This window comes from Pteropus alecto, unplaced genomic scaffold (assembly GCF_000325575.1).
Source record: "Pteropus alecto unplaced genomic scaffold, ASM32557v1 scaffold94, whole genome shotgun sequence".
NCBI classification, from domain to species: Eukaryota; Metazoa; Chordata; class Mammalia; order Chiroptera; family Pteropodidae; genus Pteropus; species Pteropus alecto.
In genome coordinates, this window is record NW_006437736.1 from 11,728,237 (window position 1) to 11,747,299 (window position 19,063).

The 19,063-nt window shown below is 36.0% G+C and overlaps 1 protein-coding gene and 3 pseudogenes across 2 annotated transcripts in view; 2 read left to right on the forward strand and 2 right to left on the reverse strand.

The window, feature by feature from the left end:
• METAP2 (methionyl aminopeptidase 2) overlaps positions 1–10,756 on the reverse strand; it is a 28,515-nt gene extending 17,759 nt beyond the window's left edge. Inside the window, exons 1-3 of one of the 2 annotated variants that reach the window (XM_006914599.3) lie at positions 10,479–10,756; positions 8,857–8,961; positions 2,914–2,979 (exon numbers count right to left, since the gene is read on the reverse strand). In XM_006914599.3, the coding sequence (XP_006914661.1) occupies positions 2,914–2,979; positions 8,857–8,961; positions 10,479–10,629 (322 nt within the window). In that variant the 5' untranslated portion in view covers positions 10,630–10,756. Of the gene's footprint in view, positions 1–2,913; positions 2,980–8,856; positions 8,965–10,478 lie in introns of both variants that reach the window. The other variant, XM_006914598.3, reaches the window with a different exon arrangement.
• On the forward strand, positions 709–827 carry LOC112482009 (annotated as a pseudogene).
• Positions 4,051–4,169, reverse strand: LOC112481932 (annotated as a pseudogene).
• Positions 10,757–17,339: 6,583 nt separating the features above from the next.
• Positions 17,340–18,361, forward strand: LOC102891062 (annotated as a pseudogene).
• Positions 18,362–19,063: the final 702 nt, after the last annotated feature.

Here is a 19,063-nt window from a genome sequence, read left to right on the forward strand (position 1 = left end):
GTCCTGTAATCAATTTTTGTCTTAAATTTTAACACATATTGTGCTTTTTGTTCTGCAATGGGGAAAAAAAGGATGTATATAAATATAAATGTGTTTATTGAGCCAAATCATTTATCTATGAAACCATTTTTTGGTTTCCTCTCTTTAATCCAAATGCTCAGAATCGTAAGCACCAAATGGTTTTCTCTCTGTATACAATGTTTAAAAGTGTTCTATGGGTAAGTAAACTTGGAAAACACTGTTTTAGATTCCTCCTAAGAGAGAATATTAGAATTTAAAATCAAAAAAGATCTTAGAGGTCATCTAATTTAGCTTCATACTCAACCTAGAATTCCCTGTTTTATACCCCTTACATCTGGTACTGAGCTCCTGACAATGGAGGCAGTCACTATCTCCCAAGAGCTATAGCTGTTAGAAAGTTCTTCCTACATTAAATCTTTCCCTGTTACTTTCATCTGTTAGTTCTAGCTTGATTCTTTGCAGTTAAGAAATTTTACTTTTCATTTCTACTAATTCCTTCCTTTCTATAATGAGAAACTACTTTAAAGGATATGGTTAACGCTTTCACTTTATTTGCCACCTTGAACTGTCAATGTTCCTCTTAAGTTGACACTAAAACTGACTATACTAATAGACCAAACAAGGTATAATTAATATAAGACTACACTGCTGTTGATTCTAAAAATCCTATTGCTATTGAAAAATTAAGTCTATGGCCATGCCACCCTAAACATGCCTGATCCCGTCTCATCTCAGAAGCTAAGCAGGGTCGGGCCTGGTTAGTACTTGGATGGGAGACCACCTAGGAAGACCAGGTCCTGTAGGTGTAAAAAAAAAAAACAAAAAACATTAAGACTTCTTGCTTTTTGGTTCACATTGTACTAGCGCTTAAATCCTTAGAATCCTAACACCCTGTACTAACTTTACATGTTTATTAAATTTCAGCTTGTTAATATCAGCCAATTGTCTATTTTTCTGATCTTTTGAAATATTAATATTTGTCAACCAAAGTATTATCACTCTCAGCTTTATCTCATCTACAAATCTGACAAAGATGCCTTTATATTGTCCACAAATTATTAAGACAAAGAACTCCAAAAGAGCATTAGAGAAAAAATAATCTGTAATCAAAACATCAGAGTTGAAGTCTAGCCTTTATCACTTATTAGCTGTGACTTGGACAAATGGCTAATATGCCAAACCTGTTTCCTCATCTACAAAATAAAGAACCAGATGAAATTTTGAATAATCTTTGAAAATTATTAATGTACTACATCCAATTATCAATTATAATAATCTGTATTGCAATTATCATTAACTATTATTTATAATTCTCTCACTCTATAAATGAGGAAAAAGAGGACAGTGAACTGCCCATGTACATTATTTGGCTTATTCCAGAAGTGATTTGTGATAGCCTATAAGGATATCTAAAATACACAAATAAGAGATGTTCAAAGTAAATTAGAGAGCAAAAATGGAAAGAACATAAAATAAAACCTGAAATAAGGCTAGTACAAACCACAGATTTGGCTCTAAGCTCCCTAGTAGCCAAGAAAACAAAAACCTAGGTTATTTACATAGTTCATGATGTTTCTGAGATAAAACACAATAACTACTCGGAAAAGCACAATTATTCTTGATACTAAGACCAGAAAAAAGAATGTCTCTTGAGAGTACTTATAAATAAATATAATAATAAACAGTACATTGATCCTCAGAGGAAGTACAATAAAGGCTGATGGCATCACACTAAAACATCTGTCTGTGGAAGAATCCTACCAAGAGCAAATACAAAGTAAGTCCTTAACACTGCTCCCTGCTTATCTATCTTCATTAGTGAGCTATTTTTGAGTAGAGAACTAGGTATCTCTTAAGCCATTCTCAGATAATACCAAGTCTCACAGGTATACTTTCTAACTATTTCTGAATGGAAAAAATATGACATCATAATCCCTAGAAGATTCCTGGAATACAAGTAACCTATGCTCATTAAATACAGACTATGCTGGGGCAGAACTGACATCCCAAGAGAAAAAGAATAACAAGAATGCTTGAAAAGAAAGACTATCCCACCTCTACCTAGAGACATACCAGGAGAATGGTTGGAAGAGCCAACATCTTTCTTAAAAAATAATTTAAGTATTCCTTTCAACACAGAGATAAAAACAGACAGCAACCCCCAATATTCTGATTAATAAAATTTTAGCCTGAAAGGTTTTAAAGGAAGATATAACCAGAATTTAGTGTCCCCCAGTAGTGCACGGGCACCCGAGATTAGAATTTGTTCTGATTCTCAACCTAACCATTATTCCCCAAGACTATACGGTCTCCCCTTAGTTTCCCTGATAGAGTTTCAGGTCCCTGAAGTTATTTGGTTATGCCATTTGTAGAAACAAAACACAAGCAAGATCGTATTATAAGTGAATGTGAAATAGTGCAATATAAACATTATTAATAAAATTTCATCATATGCACAAAGTTTAAATAATAGACTCATTAAATATTCATCGAGAATCTTATAATTTCAAAGCTGGCAAGTGAACTACAAACTTTGTTCACCCTATTACCACATGGTGGCACTGTAGTCATCCCCAACAGAATTATTTGAATTACTCAGGTTTTAAATTATAGTTTTTAGGAACTCATTCCAATCTTGCAGTAAAACGTAACCAACCAATTAACATTCCTTAGCTGAACAACAGCTTAAAAAAAAAAAAAAAAGCCACCAAGATTGTAAAACCAAATTACCTGAAAAGTAGTTATGAATTTCACTAAATTTTACCTCTATCAAGCCTAAATTTATTTCCCTGACATATACCAGGATCTTAAGCAACTTCAAACCCACTCTTCAAACCTACTGGTTAATAACTGCTTGTAATTTGTCAAGTAAGATTAACTTAAGACACTAACGTCCTCTCTTCTTCTTCTTCTTTTTCTTCTTCTTTCCAGTTGCTCCATCTCCATCACCATCTCCATCTGAGAAAAGACAATTTCAAGTATTCATTTAAATCTCATAAGCAGAGGGACGAAACAAGCGCAAGTGGACAGGTATGTAAACACACACGCACACACACGCACACACACACAGCATCTTAAATAGCATATAACAAAGTTGACCTAACATTCTTGGAATTTTGTATATTGCTACCTTTAGGTATTACAATTGACTTGTGTAATAAAAAGCATCAGTAAACTTTACTTTGACTTACTCTAACAAAGAACGGTTGAATAAGATATTTTTAAGAATAAAAAACGTACGGAATAACATTCTTTTTTAAAAGCTAAGAAAAATAACTAGTGATAGTTTAATACCAATAATGTCTGCATGAGTTCAAATAATAGTTTACATATGCTTTGCAGTTAAATACTTGCATTTCATGACCTCATGTGATCCTCAAAGCAACCCTATAAAGTTAAAAAGGAGTGTTTAATGGACATGCTCAAGGTAATTCCAACCAGTAAACAACAAAATTGGACTAAGATGATATCACCTGATTCTTAACCCAGTGTGCGGTATTTGGGGGGTTCTTATATTTTAAAATACCTTTTCCTGCATAGTTATTACTAGAGAAAGAGTTCTCTTTCAGAGCAAAGTGTATGCAAAAATAAGGGAACATACATATTTTTCTTCGGTTCAGAGTTCTCAGATTCTCTATGCCCAAAAAATGAGGGTTACGAACTATTTCAAATAATAGTTGGTAAAAAGAGTACCCAAAATAGCCATGATCTGCCTGTGCTTTTATAATAATTTTCTATGAAGCCCACACCCATACTCTTGAACTCTGAGAAAAGATAAAGGATATTATGGCCAAGAATAGTGACTTAAAACATTTTAAATAAAGCTAACAAACATAGACCTAAGTGTCTGAATTTCTAAAAATGCTAATTAATAAACTTCAACAATCATTTCTCAAGTACACTGATCTACTCACAAATTGCACTGCTATGAAACAGGGATGAAGAGGATACTGTCTCAATTAGAAGTTCACAGTTTAATAGTATGCTCACCATAGAATATTATTATTATTATTATTATTATTATATTAATGCATACAGCACCTGGTATTCTGAAGTAGTCTCCCATCCAATTACTAATCAGGCCTGACCCTGCTTAGCTTCCGAGATCAGACAAGGTCAGGCTTGTTCAGGGCAGCATGGCCGTAGACGTATTATTTTAAATATATGTTTCACCTAGCGGCAATAACTCATGGCTAGCATCAATAATTTTAGATAATGAAATCCACACTCAAACAAAGTGAATGACTGCTTACATTTACTGCTCAAAGAGCATCATTTTTATTCCTGGACTGATAGGCAGGTGCCATAACAGAAATTCTTTCACCATGCTACCTACTATTTTCTTTTAATTATGACACAAAATTGTAATCACTAGTTTATGCTGACCCCTACTCATCTGTAAGGTCCTCAAGGATTAGACACAATTTCTTAAATTAAGTATAGTGCCAAGCACATGACAAATATTAAGTCTAGTCAATAAATGAATATTCTTTTAGTTTATTTTATCTTGTTTCTATTTGTTTTTACCTAAATGAGAAACAGGAAACAGCAGTTTAGCAAAGAGGGAGGTAACATGACCTATGGCTTTAAATGGGTTGAGTGATAGGAAACTGCCAATATTTGATTTACAAAATTGCAATTTCTTATGTTTAATCTTATAAAATAACAAGAACACAGTGGAAACAAATATTGCTGATTTATTGGTTTCTAGGTTCAAAAGCCTAACAAAAATAACATGAAAAAATTTTGGAAAACACAATTTTCATTTTCCTGTATCATATAATCTAATTTACCACATATTCTACACTATAATTTTAACAGTAACCCTCTTCATTTAATCCAAAAAAATGTCTGCTAAATTCTTAAGTGCCAGGCAATAAGGACAGATTAGTAAACAAGATAGTCTTTGCTCTGGAAGAACATTCAATGTCTAGCATACTGCTACATACACTAGACTCAACCCAAAATGCTTCAAGATGTATAACTTGTTTTATATATACTAAAATTCCTTCCAGCTGTGTGACCTTGGGTAACTTATGTAGCCTTTCTCTACCATGGTTTCATTATCTTTAAAATGGGTTAAAATAAAGCTCTTCTTTTGATAATCATCCTTCTGAGGCTAATTACCCAATGTTCAAGGTCTGTATTCAGTACAGAATAGCCACCATTTATTGAACCCTTGAGCCAGGATGGTGGTAGAGCCAGGATCTGAATATTAAACTATATGTTTACAGTTCCACCTATCACATAATGCTGCAATTTAGGTTTCTGCATGTCTTTCTTTCACAGCATCCCAGGATATTCTTAACAGGCAGAGACTGTTCATATTTATTTGTGTCCAAATCAATTAATATTTGCTGAATGACAACTGGACATCCATATGCAAGAAAAGGTACTTCAATCCTCACCACGCACTATATACAAAACTTAATTCTAAATGTAACACAGATCTAAACTTAACAGCTAAAAATGTACAAAACTTCTTGAAGAGAACGTAAGATAAAATCTTCACGACAGCTATTACTTAACTTTTTGGATAGAACACAAAAAGCATAACCCATAAAGGAAATAAACAGATAAATTGGACCTCATCAAAATTAAAATCTTTTTTGTTCCAAACAGCGCTAGCATGAGAGAAAATATCTGTAAAACATATATCTGATTAAGAACTTGATATATCAAGAATATATAAAGAACTACTCTAACTCAGACAAGAAATAACCCAACTGAAAAATGGACAAAGTATGTGAACACTTCACCAAAGATATATGAAAGGCAAATAAAAATATGACAAATTGATCAACATCATCAGTCATTAGGGAAATGCAAATTAAAACCACATGACATACCACTACACATCTATTAGAAAAGCTAAAAATTTAAAACTACACCAAGTGCTTGTAAGGATACAAAGGACCTGAAACTCTCCACCCCTACTAACAGGAATGCAAAATGGTACAGACACTTTGGAAAAGTCTGAGTTTCTTTTGCAGTGAAATATACACTTAACATATGAATCACAACCCTATTCCTTGGTATTCACTCAGGACAAATGAAAACATATGCCTACACAAAGACCTGTATGCAAATGTTCACAGTAATAGACAAAAACGGGAAATATCCATCAACTAGTAAATGGATAAACAAATTTCGAATACTACCCAGCAATAAAAAGTAATGAACTGCTGATATATATGCAACAATCAGATGACTCTGAAAAGTATTACAGAGAGAAACAAGCCAGACACAAAAAAAGCTGTGTACTATAATCTAGTTCTATGAGATTATGATGAAAAGAAACAGATAATGTATCAGTGGTTTCCAGGGGTCAGGGAGTGGAGCTAGAGAAGTGATTACGAAGGAGCACAAGGAAACTTTTTTGTGGAGATGGAAATGTTAAATGTAAGTGGTCTATATTTTGGTTGTGGCAGTGGTTACACAAGTGCATAAATTTGTCAAAACTCATCATACACTTAAAAAGTGTGAATATGTAGAATGTATAATATCAAGAGTAAACGCTAATGTAAATTATGGACTTTACATGATAACGATGTGTCTGTGTAGGTTCATCAATTCTAACAAATGTACCACTCTCACGAGGGACGCTGATAATGAAAGAAGCTCTGAATGCCTGGTGGTAGGGAGTATATGACAAATCTCTGTACCTTCTGCTCAATTTTGCTGAGGACCTAAAACTGCTCTAAAATATGAAGTCTACTTTTTTAAACGGTGAATATTATCCTAGGCAAAGTATACCTTAATAAACCTGATTTAAAACTTATTGCATGAATTACCTCTAGCACACTGTCAAATACCCACAGGATTAACTCCACACCAGTACCTCCAGTTTCAAATTAAACACATCTAAAATTAAACTCAATACTTTCTTCTTTGCCTGCAAGTCTCCTCCCCCAATCTCTTAACCAGATCTCCCGCCCTATTTCACTTTCAGTCAACAGCACCAACATTCTGTCACCCAAATTCAACCCCTGGAGTCTACTAATGCCTTTCCTTCATCCTTCTCCCCAAATTGAACGTCTCACAGGCCTCTGAATTCTGCTTCCGCAACCGCTGTTCCATTGGACCTTTCCTTTCCATTCTCATTTATGCCCACCAATTTAAACTGTCATTACCACATGCTTGGGCTATTAAGTGGCCTCCAAAATGATCTCCTTGCCTTTCCTCTTTTATAACAATCCTGCATATCTACATATATATGAACACTGTTATTTTTTCATAACATTCTTTTAAAAAAAAAATGCTCAAAGGCTCCCTCAATGAATCTAGCATGGCCAGTTTGCACCGTTCACTACTTTGAATACCTTCTCAGCATTGTTCTACCCCAAAATGATCTTTTCTGTTTGGTTTTATTCAAGTCCCATTCCTTCCAATGAGCCTTCCTTCAGCATTCAGCTCACAATTCCATCTTCAATTTCAATAAACTTTACTGCAGCTTATCTTTTCACCTCTACGTTTTGTCTATCATACCATCAGTCTTCTTTTAGAATAAAGATTCTGAAATACTAGCTTTCCATCCCCTCAAAGACCTCTCACAACAGATTAGTAGTACTGGTTGATCCTGATTACTGAAACGAATTAAGAAAACAATTAGCCAAAATTAGAGAAAACTACTAATATTCCTAAAATCTTCTTTAATACATTGAAGATTTCCAACATGACAAGCAAGTTTCCCCTTCAATGTCGAAATTCACACTACTTTGTAGAGGTGCAATGAAACAAGGCACACTCAAGATTAACACTTTGATATTCTACACATTATGGGTCTACAGCAATCTATATTACCTTGAATTTATAAGCCCCTTTATTAAGAGCTCAAAACTTGTTCATAATCTGAAGCATAACCAAAGGCACAATGAATAAGAGTTTTGCTTAAGGAAATAGAAAAGCTAATTATTCCCTTGAATTTTGGTATCTTTTTCAACAAATTTTGACTAAGCTCCTTGAAGGCAGAAAACATCTTCTAAAGGAAAGACAACTACTCTGCATTATCCTAGCACAATAAACAAAGTACAACAGGTATTTGTTGATAAAGGTTGGAAGGCGTTAGTCTAAGATGGCAGTGCTTGAGGTAGAACAGCAGCAGGACACAGTAGTAGATACTTGAGAATGGGAAAAGCCCAATTTCCCCTGTGCCAAAAGACACTGTAGAATAATAATAGTTTTCTTATCCAATTACTCCCTCCACTGTATTACTGATATCGTCATCAATTCCTAGAATTCTAAGAGTTGCCATCTTGAAGAAAATCTAATAGCATCGAAATACAAGGAGCTAAAGGCAAAGAATTTGTAATAGAGTTTAGAAGCACTCCACTACATCCCTTTGAGAATAAAGGCAGCTTTGGTACAGAAAGTTAAAGGAATAGACTTGGAATCAGGTGCTAGGTTTGAAGTTCTGGTTCTATTCTACCATACTAGCTGTGCCACTTTGGAAAAATCACATAATTATCAGGGTAAAATGAGAATGCATATGAAAATATCCTAGAATAATGCCTAGTACATACTAGTTGTTCAATAAATGTTAGTTAAGTTAAATAAACAATCCTTCTATTTTATCTTATTAATACTCACACATTACTTGGCCTTTTGCCAAGTATACTTTTAAAAGTTGAGAACTATGATAACTGAGCAGACATTCACATATCCAACCTTTTTAAGAGTTGCTAATAAATATCTTTTCCTTTTTATCTGTGACATTGAAGCTTTACTGTCAATTACGAAAACATCAGAGAATAATGGACTATATGGATAGATTTTGTTTGAAGAATGTCATATTTTCTTGCTTTTCTAACCACAAATATCAAATTAACCATTTACCTTCATCGTCATCATCTCTTTCTTTCTCTTCCAAAGCTTGTCTTTCCAACTGTCTTGCTACCTCATCAACTGAGGCTACTGATTCTTTATCAGGTTCTTGTTGTCCTGCTTGATCGAATATAAAAACATAAGTCAAATCTAATAAAGATACTTTCTCACTAGAGTATGTTCTAAGGATAATGGAGAACACATATCTTTTCCTGATAAGTGTTTAGGAAACAAAAACAGAAACATTATTGTGAACATAATAGAATTTATTTAATGAAGAGAAAAATCTTCCAAATCTAAGTAGTATTGTCCATTCAACAAAATATTACACATTCCCAGTGCTGGCAGCTAAAGGATAAATAAAAGTGTGAACTGGTCCTTATCCTTAAGTAGTTTAAACTTTTTAATATTTACACTGCAATAAATACTTTACTAAACAGGTATTTAAAATAGGCAATAAATGCTGAAAACCTTAGTTAAGAAGAGGATTTCTGTGGGACACTGGAGGCTTCAGGGATTCATAAAGAAAGTTGTCAAGCTTGGCTGGGTAAATAAAAATAAATAGAAAAAAATATCCCATTACTCAAAAACAAAATTCTTAAACAGTTAAGCAAGTAATTACAATTCAGCCAGAGGAGCAATATGTGTGTGTAGAGAGATAGTATTACTAGGTAGAACATAATGAAGTCACATTCTGGCTACCGGAGAAGATGTGTAACAGTCGAGAAATACAACTGTTAAAAGTATATTAGGGTCTGAACACTTTAAAGGACAAACTGAAGAATTAGAAACTGGTACGAATTTTCCTAAAATGAAGGACCTGGTGCAACAAAAATATTAACTTCTCAAAATATTTACATTCCTAACTCATAATATCCAAATATAAATTTTCAGCTGTTTTCCTTGCCTTATCAGTAGATTTAGAAAAGTCTCACAGAATACCCGATGCAGATTGCTTTCAAATGGCATAATTTAGGCCTACAAGCCCTAACGCTTGATGATGCTGTGGGATTAGGCAGGTGAATATATCCACACCACCACCACACGTTCTGCAATTACAACTCAGCGACACGAGCGTGTGGGAATACACAGACCTCAAAAGTGCAACCCGCAACAAAAATCCCTCCGGGAACTTGGGACGGCGGGGGAAGGTGCGGTCAAGGCAGTAGGACATGCTCATTTCACCCACACCGTCGACGAAAAATAAGTTCCTGGATGCTCCTGTAAAGCAGCAGCAGTATTGGTCAGAACCAGATTTTTGAGGAGGCCAAACAGCGAGGAAGGTGGTAGGGCTGGGCTCCGTGCACGGCTTCATATCCACTGCAAGGTCTGTGTTGGAGCTGAGTTCTAGCTATACAGGGGCTCAGGCGTACTGACCCCAGAACTACTTCAGGAGAAGCCGAGGCACCCTTTTCTCCCTCACCCCGCCCCCACCAGCTCCCTAGTCCCACAGGACAAGAAGTCGCCCTTCCCTGGGACTGAGAATCTGAGCCCAGCCTTGACACACGCTCAATCCTGGGAATCAGTTCAGTCTAGAGCCCTGAGTCCCCAGTCCCCTGTCACCCGCGCTAGGCCTAAGCCGAGCCGTTCGGCCATCCTTGGAGGTGACTGGAAAAACATAAAACTCCCTTTACCTGTGGCAGCCCCTTTGCTCTTCTTCTTCTTTCGTCTCTTTTTCTTGGCTGCCTCCTCAGCTGTGGAGGCAGCTCCCTCTTCCCTGTCGTCAGGATCCAAGTCGCCATTCAGGTGACTCCCGGAGGACGCTGCCTCCTCCACACCCGCCATGTTGCCCGAGAGAGCGCGAGGGAGTGAGACAGAGCGACGAGGGCCCGCTCCTCCTTCACCCACCTATACTGGCGACGCCGGAAGCTGCTCTCAATGGTGGGGCGCGGGGAATGCTGGGACGGCGGAGGACTCGATTGCAGGGGCCGCGCACCGACGGTTGACTGACTGTTTCCGCCCGACGCCGCCGCCACGGTGCCTGAAGTGGAAACGGGCAGGCCTGGCTGCGGTTTCCTGGGGCCAGAGCGGACACCCGCCTTGTCCCGCACTTCGAGCGTTCCTGGGGCTCATCTGCCCGTGTAGGGTGGAGTTGAATGCCTGTGCCTGTGAACGGGCGCCGTCCGCAAGAGAGGGGCGTTTCTGTAGGAACAGAAAAGTTTTATATTCTGTTCTATAAAGCGGTACCGGAAGCGAGGAAAGGGGCTAAAAAAATGTGCTCATTCGTACATATTCCTTTTTTTATGACTCAAAAAGGCCGCGTTATTATTTACAGTTTCAGCACACAGCGAGGCCGTCCAGGCACTTGAGATGAACCTGAAAGAGGGGACCTGAAGAGGCAAAGAGGAACAGATCGGAGGCGTTTATTATTAGAGAAGCCAAGGGAAGACCAGGTCTCAAAGAGGGAGTGATCAATTGTGTTGAGTGCTACCAAGAAGTCAAGTAAGAGGACTGAAAAAATGTCATCTATATAGTAACGTGGAAGCTGTTGGTGACCTTAGCCAGAAATATCTAGGTGTACAGATGGAAGCCAGACTAAAGAGAATTGAGGAACGTGAGGAAATAGAGAATCTCTTCACCCTTCAAGTTTCAGCTTAAATGTCACCTCTGAGAATCCATCCTCAACAATCTAAATCAGGCTCTGCTCTTAAAACATCTCACCGAATTACTAACCCTTTCTTCATGGCAATTTGTAATTAATTTACTTATATGATTATTTTTTTTATGTTTGCCTTCTCAGTACCTTGAGTTCCATGAAGACAGGAATCCTGCACAATTTATTCTCTTATCACCAGAACCTATCAATAAATTAGCGCGTAATAGGAGCTTAGTAAATACTTGTATAAATAGCATTTGAGAAGTGCCAAGTACTTACATTCATTATCTCATTAAATCCACTTTTGAGTTGAAGAAATTAGGAGTTAGAGAGTTTGGGTAATTTGCACCAGGTCATACAGCAAGTAATTCGAGTTAGAACCCAAACTCAAATCATCAGGTGCCAAAAGTTTAATAATTCTGTATTCTGCCTTCCCAACTGAAGTTTCGAATCAGTTCAGTAAATGTTTATTGATAGTAGACTAGAAATGATTTTTCTTGGTGGAAGGTACAAAAATGAATAAGACACAACTCTGTACCCACAAGAAATTTTAGCATTCAATGAAACATGTAAAAAAATAAAGAGGTGCTAATACTATCCTCACATCATTTATTAATTATTTTCTATGCCACATTAGTCTGTCACAAAGCTGAGGAATTTTTAAAGGGTCTATAAGATCTTCAGTTTGAGGGCAAGGATGTAGCTGGTCAACCTTAGAATCAAGACTCACCCATGTTGAGGTGCAAAGCTACTGCCAGAAGCTATTAACATCTTTATAAGGAAGATCTGCTACATCAAAAAAACCTTTAAGCTTTGTTGTGAGTCTTCCCAGTTCCTCTCTAAGTTCTGGGAACACTTTGGTTATGGCTGCTAACTTTGACTCACCCCAGGAAACAAGGTCCTGGGGCACAGAACCTGAAGGCTTGGCTTGATGGATGAATTTTGACAAAGGGATATTTAAGGTATGAGTTGAACTAAAGAATTATCAATGTCAAAATTTGTTCAGTGAAAAATTCAAGATGCTAAAATACAATAATAAACTACTGTTTCTTCGCTACAAAGGGATTGTACTCCTCCCCCTTTCCTGTAAAGAAGCAAAAAAAACAAAACTTTAAGGTTGTAGTGAAAAACAATACATTTCTTAACACTATGGTAACAGATATTTGCTGAATGATTATTTTTGAGGATAATGAAGAGTTTGAGGTAACAACTATACTTAAAATAACAGCCCAGGACACTCCTTATTTTTATAATTTGGTTTTCTTTACAAGAAGAAATTGAATGAAGTAAAAGAATGAGAAATACCAAAAACCTAAGTAAGAATCTAAGAGAATGTGTAATAAATATAATTCAGTACTAGCATAGGCTAGAATATTTTTTCTAGCTAATTACATGAAGTTGTTTTGTCTCAGATGGTTAAATCTAGCAGATGAAAACAGGTTTTTTTCCCCCTTAGATACTTTTACTATTATAAAATCAATGCATTGTGATATGACTTTTTTTTGGTCCAAAAAAATGTATTTTTGCTGAGAAAATTTTGATTCCAAAATGAGCAACATAATTAGCACCAGCCTTATTTTCTTTGATGTCCTTGGTTATGGTATGGCTCTGGACAAGTCAATCTCTCCAAACTTCAGTTTCCTCATTTAAAAATGAGGGTAATAATAGTACCACATCATAGGATATGGAAATTAAATTTCAAAATGGAAGGAAAGCACTTATGATAGTACAGTATCTGACACAGTAGTGATACTAGCTAACATTACTATTAAGTAAGCCATGTTCTATAAAATTTTGCATTTGCGTGGATTATATGATGGTCTAAATGTTTTAAGGCACACACATATAATCTTTGGGAATGGGTTAACAAGGTATATGTTAAAGGTAAAATTGAGAAAGCTTGATTGCTTGACAGTAAAGGAAATACTAAGTATTTTTTCATATCTCTATGGTTAAAAAATGCTATTATACATGTTAATTTTAAAATGTATAGATAGTTAGGACTTCACCATATGAATTTGGGAGGGAACACAATTCAGACCATAACAGACATTGCTAAGTGTCCCCTTGGAGAAGAGGGCAGGGATCTGCTCCTGGTTGAGAACCACTGGCACAGAGGCATGAAAGAATGGGTATGTTTAGGGGAAGTTCTTACTGAGGAGTAAGTAAATTAAAACCAGATTGTAAAGGACATTCATCGTTACCCTAAAGAGTGTGGCTTTTATTGTAAGGCTTCAAGGTGATATGTGACAAAGAATATTTAAATTTTAATATTTAAAAAAAAATTCCTAAAATAGAAGACCACAACAGTCATGTCAATAGCATGTCAACACAATGCATACTATGTATACATTAAAAGCCAGTAAAATAATATGCATGTAGATTATGTGAGTAAATTTAAATGTTTATATAACACAAATAGATTTTCAAGCTAGGGAAAATTAGTCATTTTTGCTTAGCAAAAGATGACTCTAATTGCAATCTAGATTCTAGAACAGTGATTCCCATCCAGCAAACTTTCAGTTAAAAAGACAAATATATTTAAAAAACTTTTCTATTCCCCAAATATAGTATTTTCTATTTTTGAAGTTGAACAGTCTTTTAAAATTATTGTTATGAAATGACAGTGAGAATAGATGATGTTGGTTTTTGCGCCCTTACAAAAAAAAACATTTTTTTTAAAGGCCACACACACTATGTCAGTTCTCAAAAGCATTTTTAAAACTTTTCTCAGTAGTGAAATCCCTAAGTCTGGTGTCCTCTAAAGAGAGAATTGGAAATGGCAGAGCCTGGGAGTAGGGGAGACTTGCTAAGATGTTACTATTGATTAAAAAAAAAATTCATAAGAGCTTAAGGTTCTTAGGGAGCTGGAGAGAAGAGATCGGATTGCAGAAACATTTCTAATACAGAATTAAGAAGACTTAATGGTCCAGGGAGGGGCTGAGGATGACACCCATGTTTCTGGCAGAGTTCCTAGGCGGGTAGTGGTACCATTCCATGAGATAGGGAATAGAAGAGGAGGAGTAGGTTTTGGAGGAGGTGGAGGGGAAGATAAGCTTTTGGCATTTTAAGTTTGAGATGCCTGCAGGGCATCCAGGCAAAGATATCTAGTCTTCAGTTAGAAACATTGATCTGGAGAGAGACGTGAGAGTTATTACGGCTTGCGTGTGGTAGAAGACTATGAATGAGGTAGCTCAGGGAAAAGAGAAAAGGACCCAAAATAGACCCCAGCCCAGAAAGACACAAATGTTTGGCGGTTCTGTTAGTTTATAAAAAGGGCCAGATATTCTGTTAAGGAAACTACAAAGGAATAATAGAACAATAAAAAGAAAATGCTTTAGAGAATAATCACATGGAAATGAGAGAAAAAGTTTTCACAAAACAAAAGTTTGCTCAGCTATTATAACTGTTGAAGAAAGATTAAGTGGTAAGAAGTCTAAAACTAGACCATTGATTTTAGTCATTAGGAGGCCACTGGTAACTTTAGTGAGAGCAATTTTGTTAGAGGGCACCAAAAAAAGGATCCTCACAAGAGATTGGGATGCACTATCCTGGACACCAGCTCAAGGAGCAAAGAATCTTTTACCACAAACCCACTTCACCAATGGCACTTGCAACGCTCTCTTTTGTTCTCCTGGAGAGTACCTTTCTTGAAATTAAATGTGGTTCTCTTAGCATATTCTCTTCTGTAATTTACAGTATATTATCTCCTTTTGTAACTGGAGAATAGATAATAATAGAACTTCTTTACCTTCCCCATAATCTCTATGTAGCATATGTAGCATCCATGCATTTAGGCTAGACTTTGGGAAAGACATATATGGTTTCAAGCAGTATCTCTATGGCCAAAATGTCAGGAGTATCGTTACCCACATAGAAGTTTTAAGTGTTTATTGGCTAGGGCTACATAGGAATCGATATCAGTGGTTCATGAAAAATAAGAGCTATACGCTGGAAGACAAATGACAGTACTATCCATAGGCTCTCTCTTCCAGTCTCTTTTAATAATGGTTCCCACTACCAATTAAAGAATGAGGGCTATTTTGGTGTTGAAGGCAGAGGTGGGTAGAGGTGAACTAGGAATACTTTGTAAGTGAGGTTGTTTATGGAAAAGGGTTAGAGGTTCTCAAACTTTTGGTTTCAGAACACTTTTACACTTGAAAAATTACAGAGGACCCTACAAATTTTTTTGTTTGTTTGTTTATAGGGCCCCATAGACTGAATGTTTATATCTCTCCAGAATTCATATGTCGAAACCTAATCCCCAATATAATGGTAGGGCTTCTGGGAAATGGGGCTCTGCTCTCATGAATGGGATTAGTACTCCTGTAAAAGAAATCCCCGAGAGCTGCCTTGCCCCTCTTCCATGTGAAGACACAGTGAGAAGACAGCTATCTATGAACCAGGAAACTGGACTTCACCAGACATTGAGTCAGACAACTTGATAATGTCACAGAACCACTGAGGCCTTGGTAGATTTTGTTTTTGTTTTTGTTTTTGTTTTTTTTCTTTTCTCTCTTGCTTTAGTTTGGATGGTTTTCATTGCTTTGCCTTCAAATTTGCATATTTCTTATTCCATAATATCTAATTTCATGAAACCCCTCCAGTTAACTTTTCACTTTAGATACTATATTTTTCAGTTATAGAATTGCCGTTTGTTTCTTTTTTATAGTTTTCATTTCTCTGTTGAGATTTTCTGTTTACTCTCATTATATTTATGTTTTCCTTTAAATATTTAAACACATTTATAATAGCTGCTTTAAAGTTCTTATTCTCTGTTTTCATCATTCCTACTCCTTTCTGAGTTCATAATTTTTTCTTCTGGTTGAGTCACGTTTTCCAATTCTTATGTCTAGTAACTTTTTATCTTATGCTGGACACCACAGATACTACTTTGAGTGGCTTTTTCATCTTTCTTTATAATAGAGTATTGAATATTGTTCAAGTAGTCAATTTACTTGCATCTTATTGTGATAGTTTCAAGGTTTGTTTTTAAGCTTTGTTTAGACAGAGCTAGAGTAGCCTTTACTCTAAGGCACCACTGTCCAATATGAAATCCGCTAGCCATGTATGGCTTTTAAGCACTTGAAACGTCCAAATTGAAGTGTGCTATAATTGAAAAATGAACACTGAATTTCAGACTTAGCATGAAAAAGAGATTGTAAAACATTTCATTAATATTCTGTTAGTTACATGTTGAAATGATAACATTTTGGATATACTTGGTTAAATAAAATATTTTATGAACATTAATTTTATCTGTTAAGTTTTACTTTTTTAAAGAGGTTATTAGAAAATTCTAAATTACATTTGTGACATGTTATATTTCCCTTGAATAGTGCCAGTTTAGTGCTAGATTGGCCCTAAAACCTAGCCTTTCTGGGGTTTCAACTAAATTCCTGGAGTTGTCAATGAGATCTCTCCACTGTGACTGGTTGGAACACCAACATCCTGTACAATCTCTAGTGATCAGCCTCTAGCTCCCCAGTAGTTGTTCTCCCTCTAGTAGTTTTTCATTGCGTAGTTTCATGGAGTCTTTCCCTGTGCAGACTTTGTGCAGTTTCCTTCTCCCTGATATCTGATCTCTATCTGCTCAGCTCAGTGACATCATTGTGCTTTGTTTGGCTGTTCCCTGTACTGTGGTCTAAAAAGTGCCTCCATGCAAGAGCTGTGGTGATCATGAAGCTCGTTTGTTTGTTTTTCTTCTATTAGAGATCACAGTTCTATATTTCCTATTGACCAAGGTATAAAAACATTTATGTTTCTAAGTTTGATAATTGTATTTGTGGAAAGTCTTATGTCCAATAACAATTATTATATTATGATTGAAAATAGAAGTCCTATCATGATATTTCACTTCCGTGTTGCAGGTTTTCCTTAAATGTCTGATAGACATTACATGCCAGTTCATATTTTAAAATGTTGCAGACAATCCGGAATAGTAAACTTGGCAACAGCCGTAAGATGCTTCGGTAGAGTCTTGATACAGCATCAAAGGCACAGTCTTTCCAACATGGCTAATCAGACACTTTATCCATACTCTGTATGTGTTCAGGTGCCCAACAGACATTTTGCTGCTGCTACAAAGCCTGCAAAGAAAACAAAAAAAGATGCCAAAGAAAAAGCATTCGATGACAAAAAAGATGAGATAGAAAAAATAAAGTCATATCCCTTTATGGAAGGTGAACCTGAGGATGATGTTTACTTAAAATGCCTATATCCAAGGCAGATATACGAGATGGAGAAGCTATTCACTTACTTAAGAAATTTCAAATTCTGGACCTTACAAATCCAAAGCAAGGTGTTTATCTTGATTTGACACTGGATATGGCACTGGGAAAGAAGAAAAAAGTGGAACCATTTGCCAGTGTTCTTAGTTTTCCATGCCAACTTGCTTCAGAAATCAATAAAGTTGCTGTATTTACAGGGAATGCATCAGAGATTAAAATAGCAGGAGAAAATGGAGCTGCATTTGTAGGAGGAACTAATCTGATCCGGAAGATTTTGGATGATGAAATTCAGTCAGACTATTATGTAGCTGTTCCAGAAATAATGCCCAAGCTTAATCCATTAAAGAAGAAACTGAAAAAAAAGATTTCCAAAGCTTACTCGAAATTCCATTGGCTGTGACATCCCCCAAATTCTTGAATATTTAAAACTGGACATGAAATTAAAGTAGATGAAGAAAGGGAGAGTTTTCTTGAGACAAAAATAGCAACACTAGATATGTCAAGTGACCAGATAGCTGCCAATTTGCGAGCAGTTAACAATGAAGTTTGTAGACACAGACCGCTGAATTTGGGACCCTTTGTGGTAAGAGCTTTTCTTCGAAGTTCGACAGGTGAAGGTTTGTTATTAAAGGTCGAGCCATTGTTGCCTAAAGAAGTAGAAACCAAAGAAATCAACAAAGAAGCTGCCTAAAATTGTTGTATTGTGAAGTTTTTTTAGTGGATTGAGAAGCAACAGAGAAAATTATAAAACTATATAATTTCAAAAAACAAAAATGTTGCAGAGTAAAAAACCTGACTGGGATCTGTGTGTCTGTGGGCAGTACTTTGTGAAGTGGGCGGTTTTGCTTTAATGCGAATGAATGAAAAGCAAACTATAGACATTGGATCTATGTAATAGACACTGTTGGATGCCTACCCAGAATTAATTTTTAGTTTTTCCTTTGCCAACATACCCTTCTCTGCCTAACATGTTCCTAACCAAGTAAATCTATCCTTAACTCCAGGGTATTGAGCTAAGCTAATATATAACAATTCCAATCCCTCTTCCCAGTGGTTTGTTTAGGCAATAAGACATAAAGAAAAATCACTGAGAACTTCTGGAGAAGGTTTACTAAATCTTAAATATATATATATATACATATGTATATATATGTATGTATGTATATATATAGTTCATTTTCTTTTAAATGTTTTAGGAATAATCACTGGGAGTAAAATCTGAAGAACACAGAAGGATGAAAACATGCTGGACCCTTGAAGATGTTATTCAGCCACCGAATTGGAGAAAATCCTAGGCTAGTCACTCTTCCTCCAAACATATAAGATATCACATCTCTGTATTGTTAAAACTGAGGTTTCTGAAACTATAAATAAAGTCAGCCTAACTGAAAAA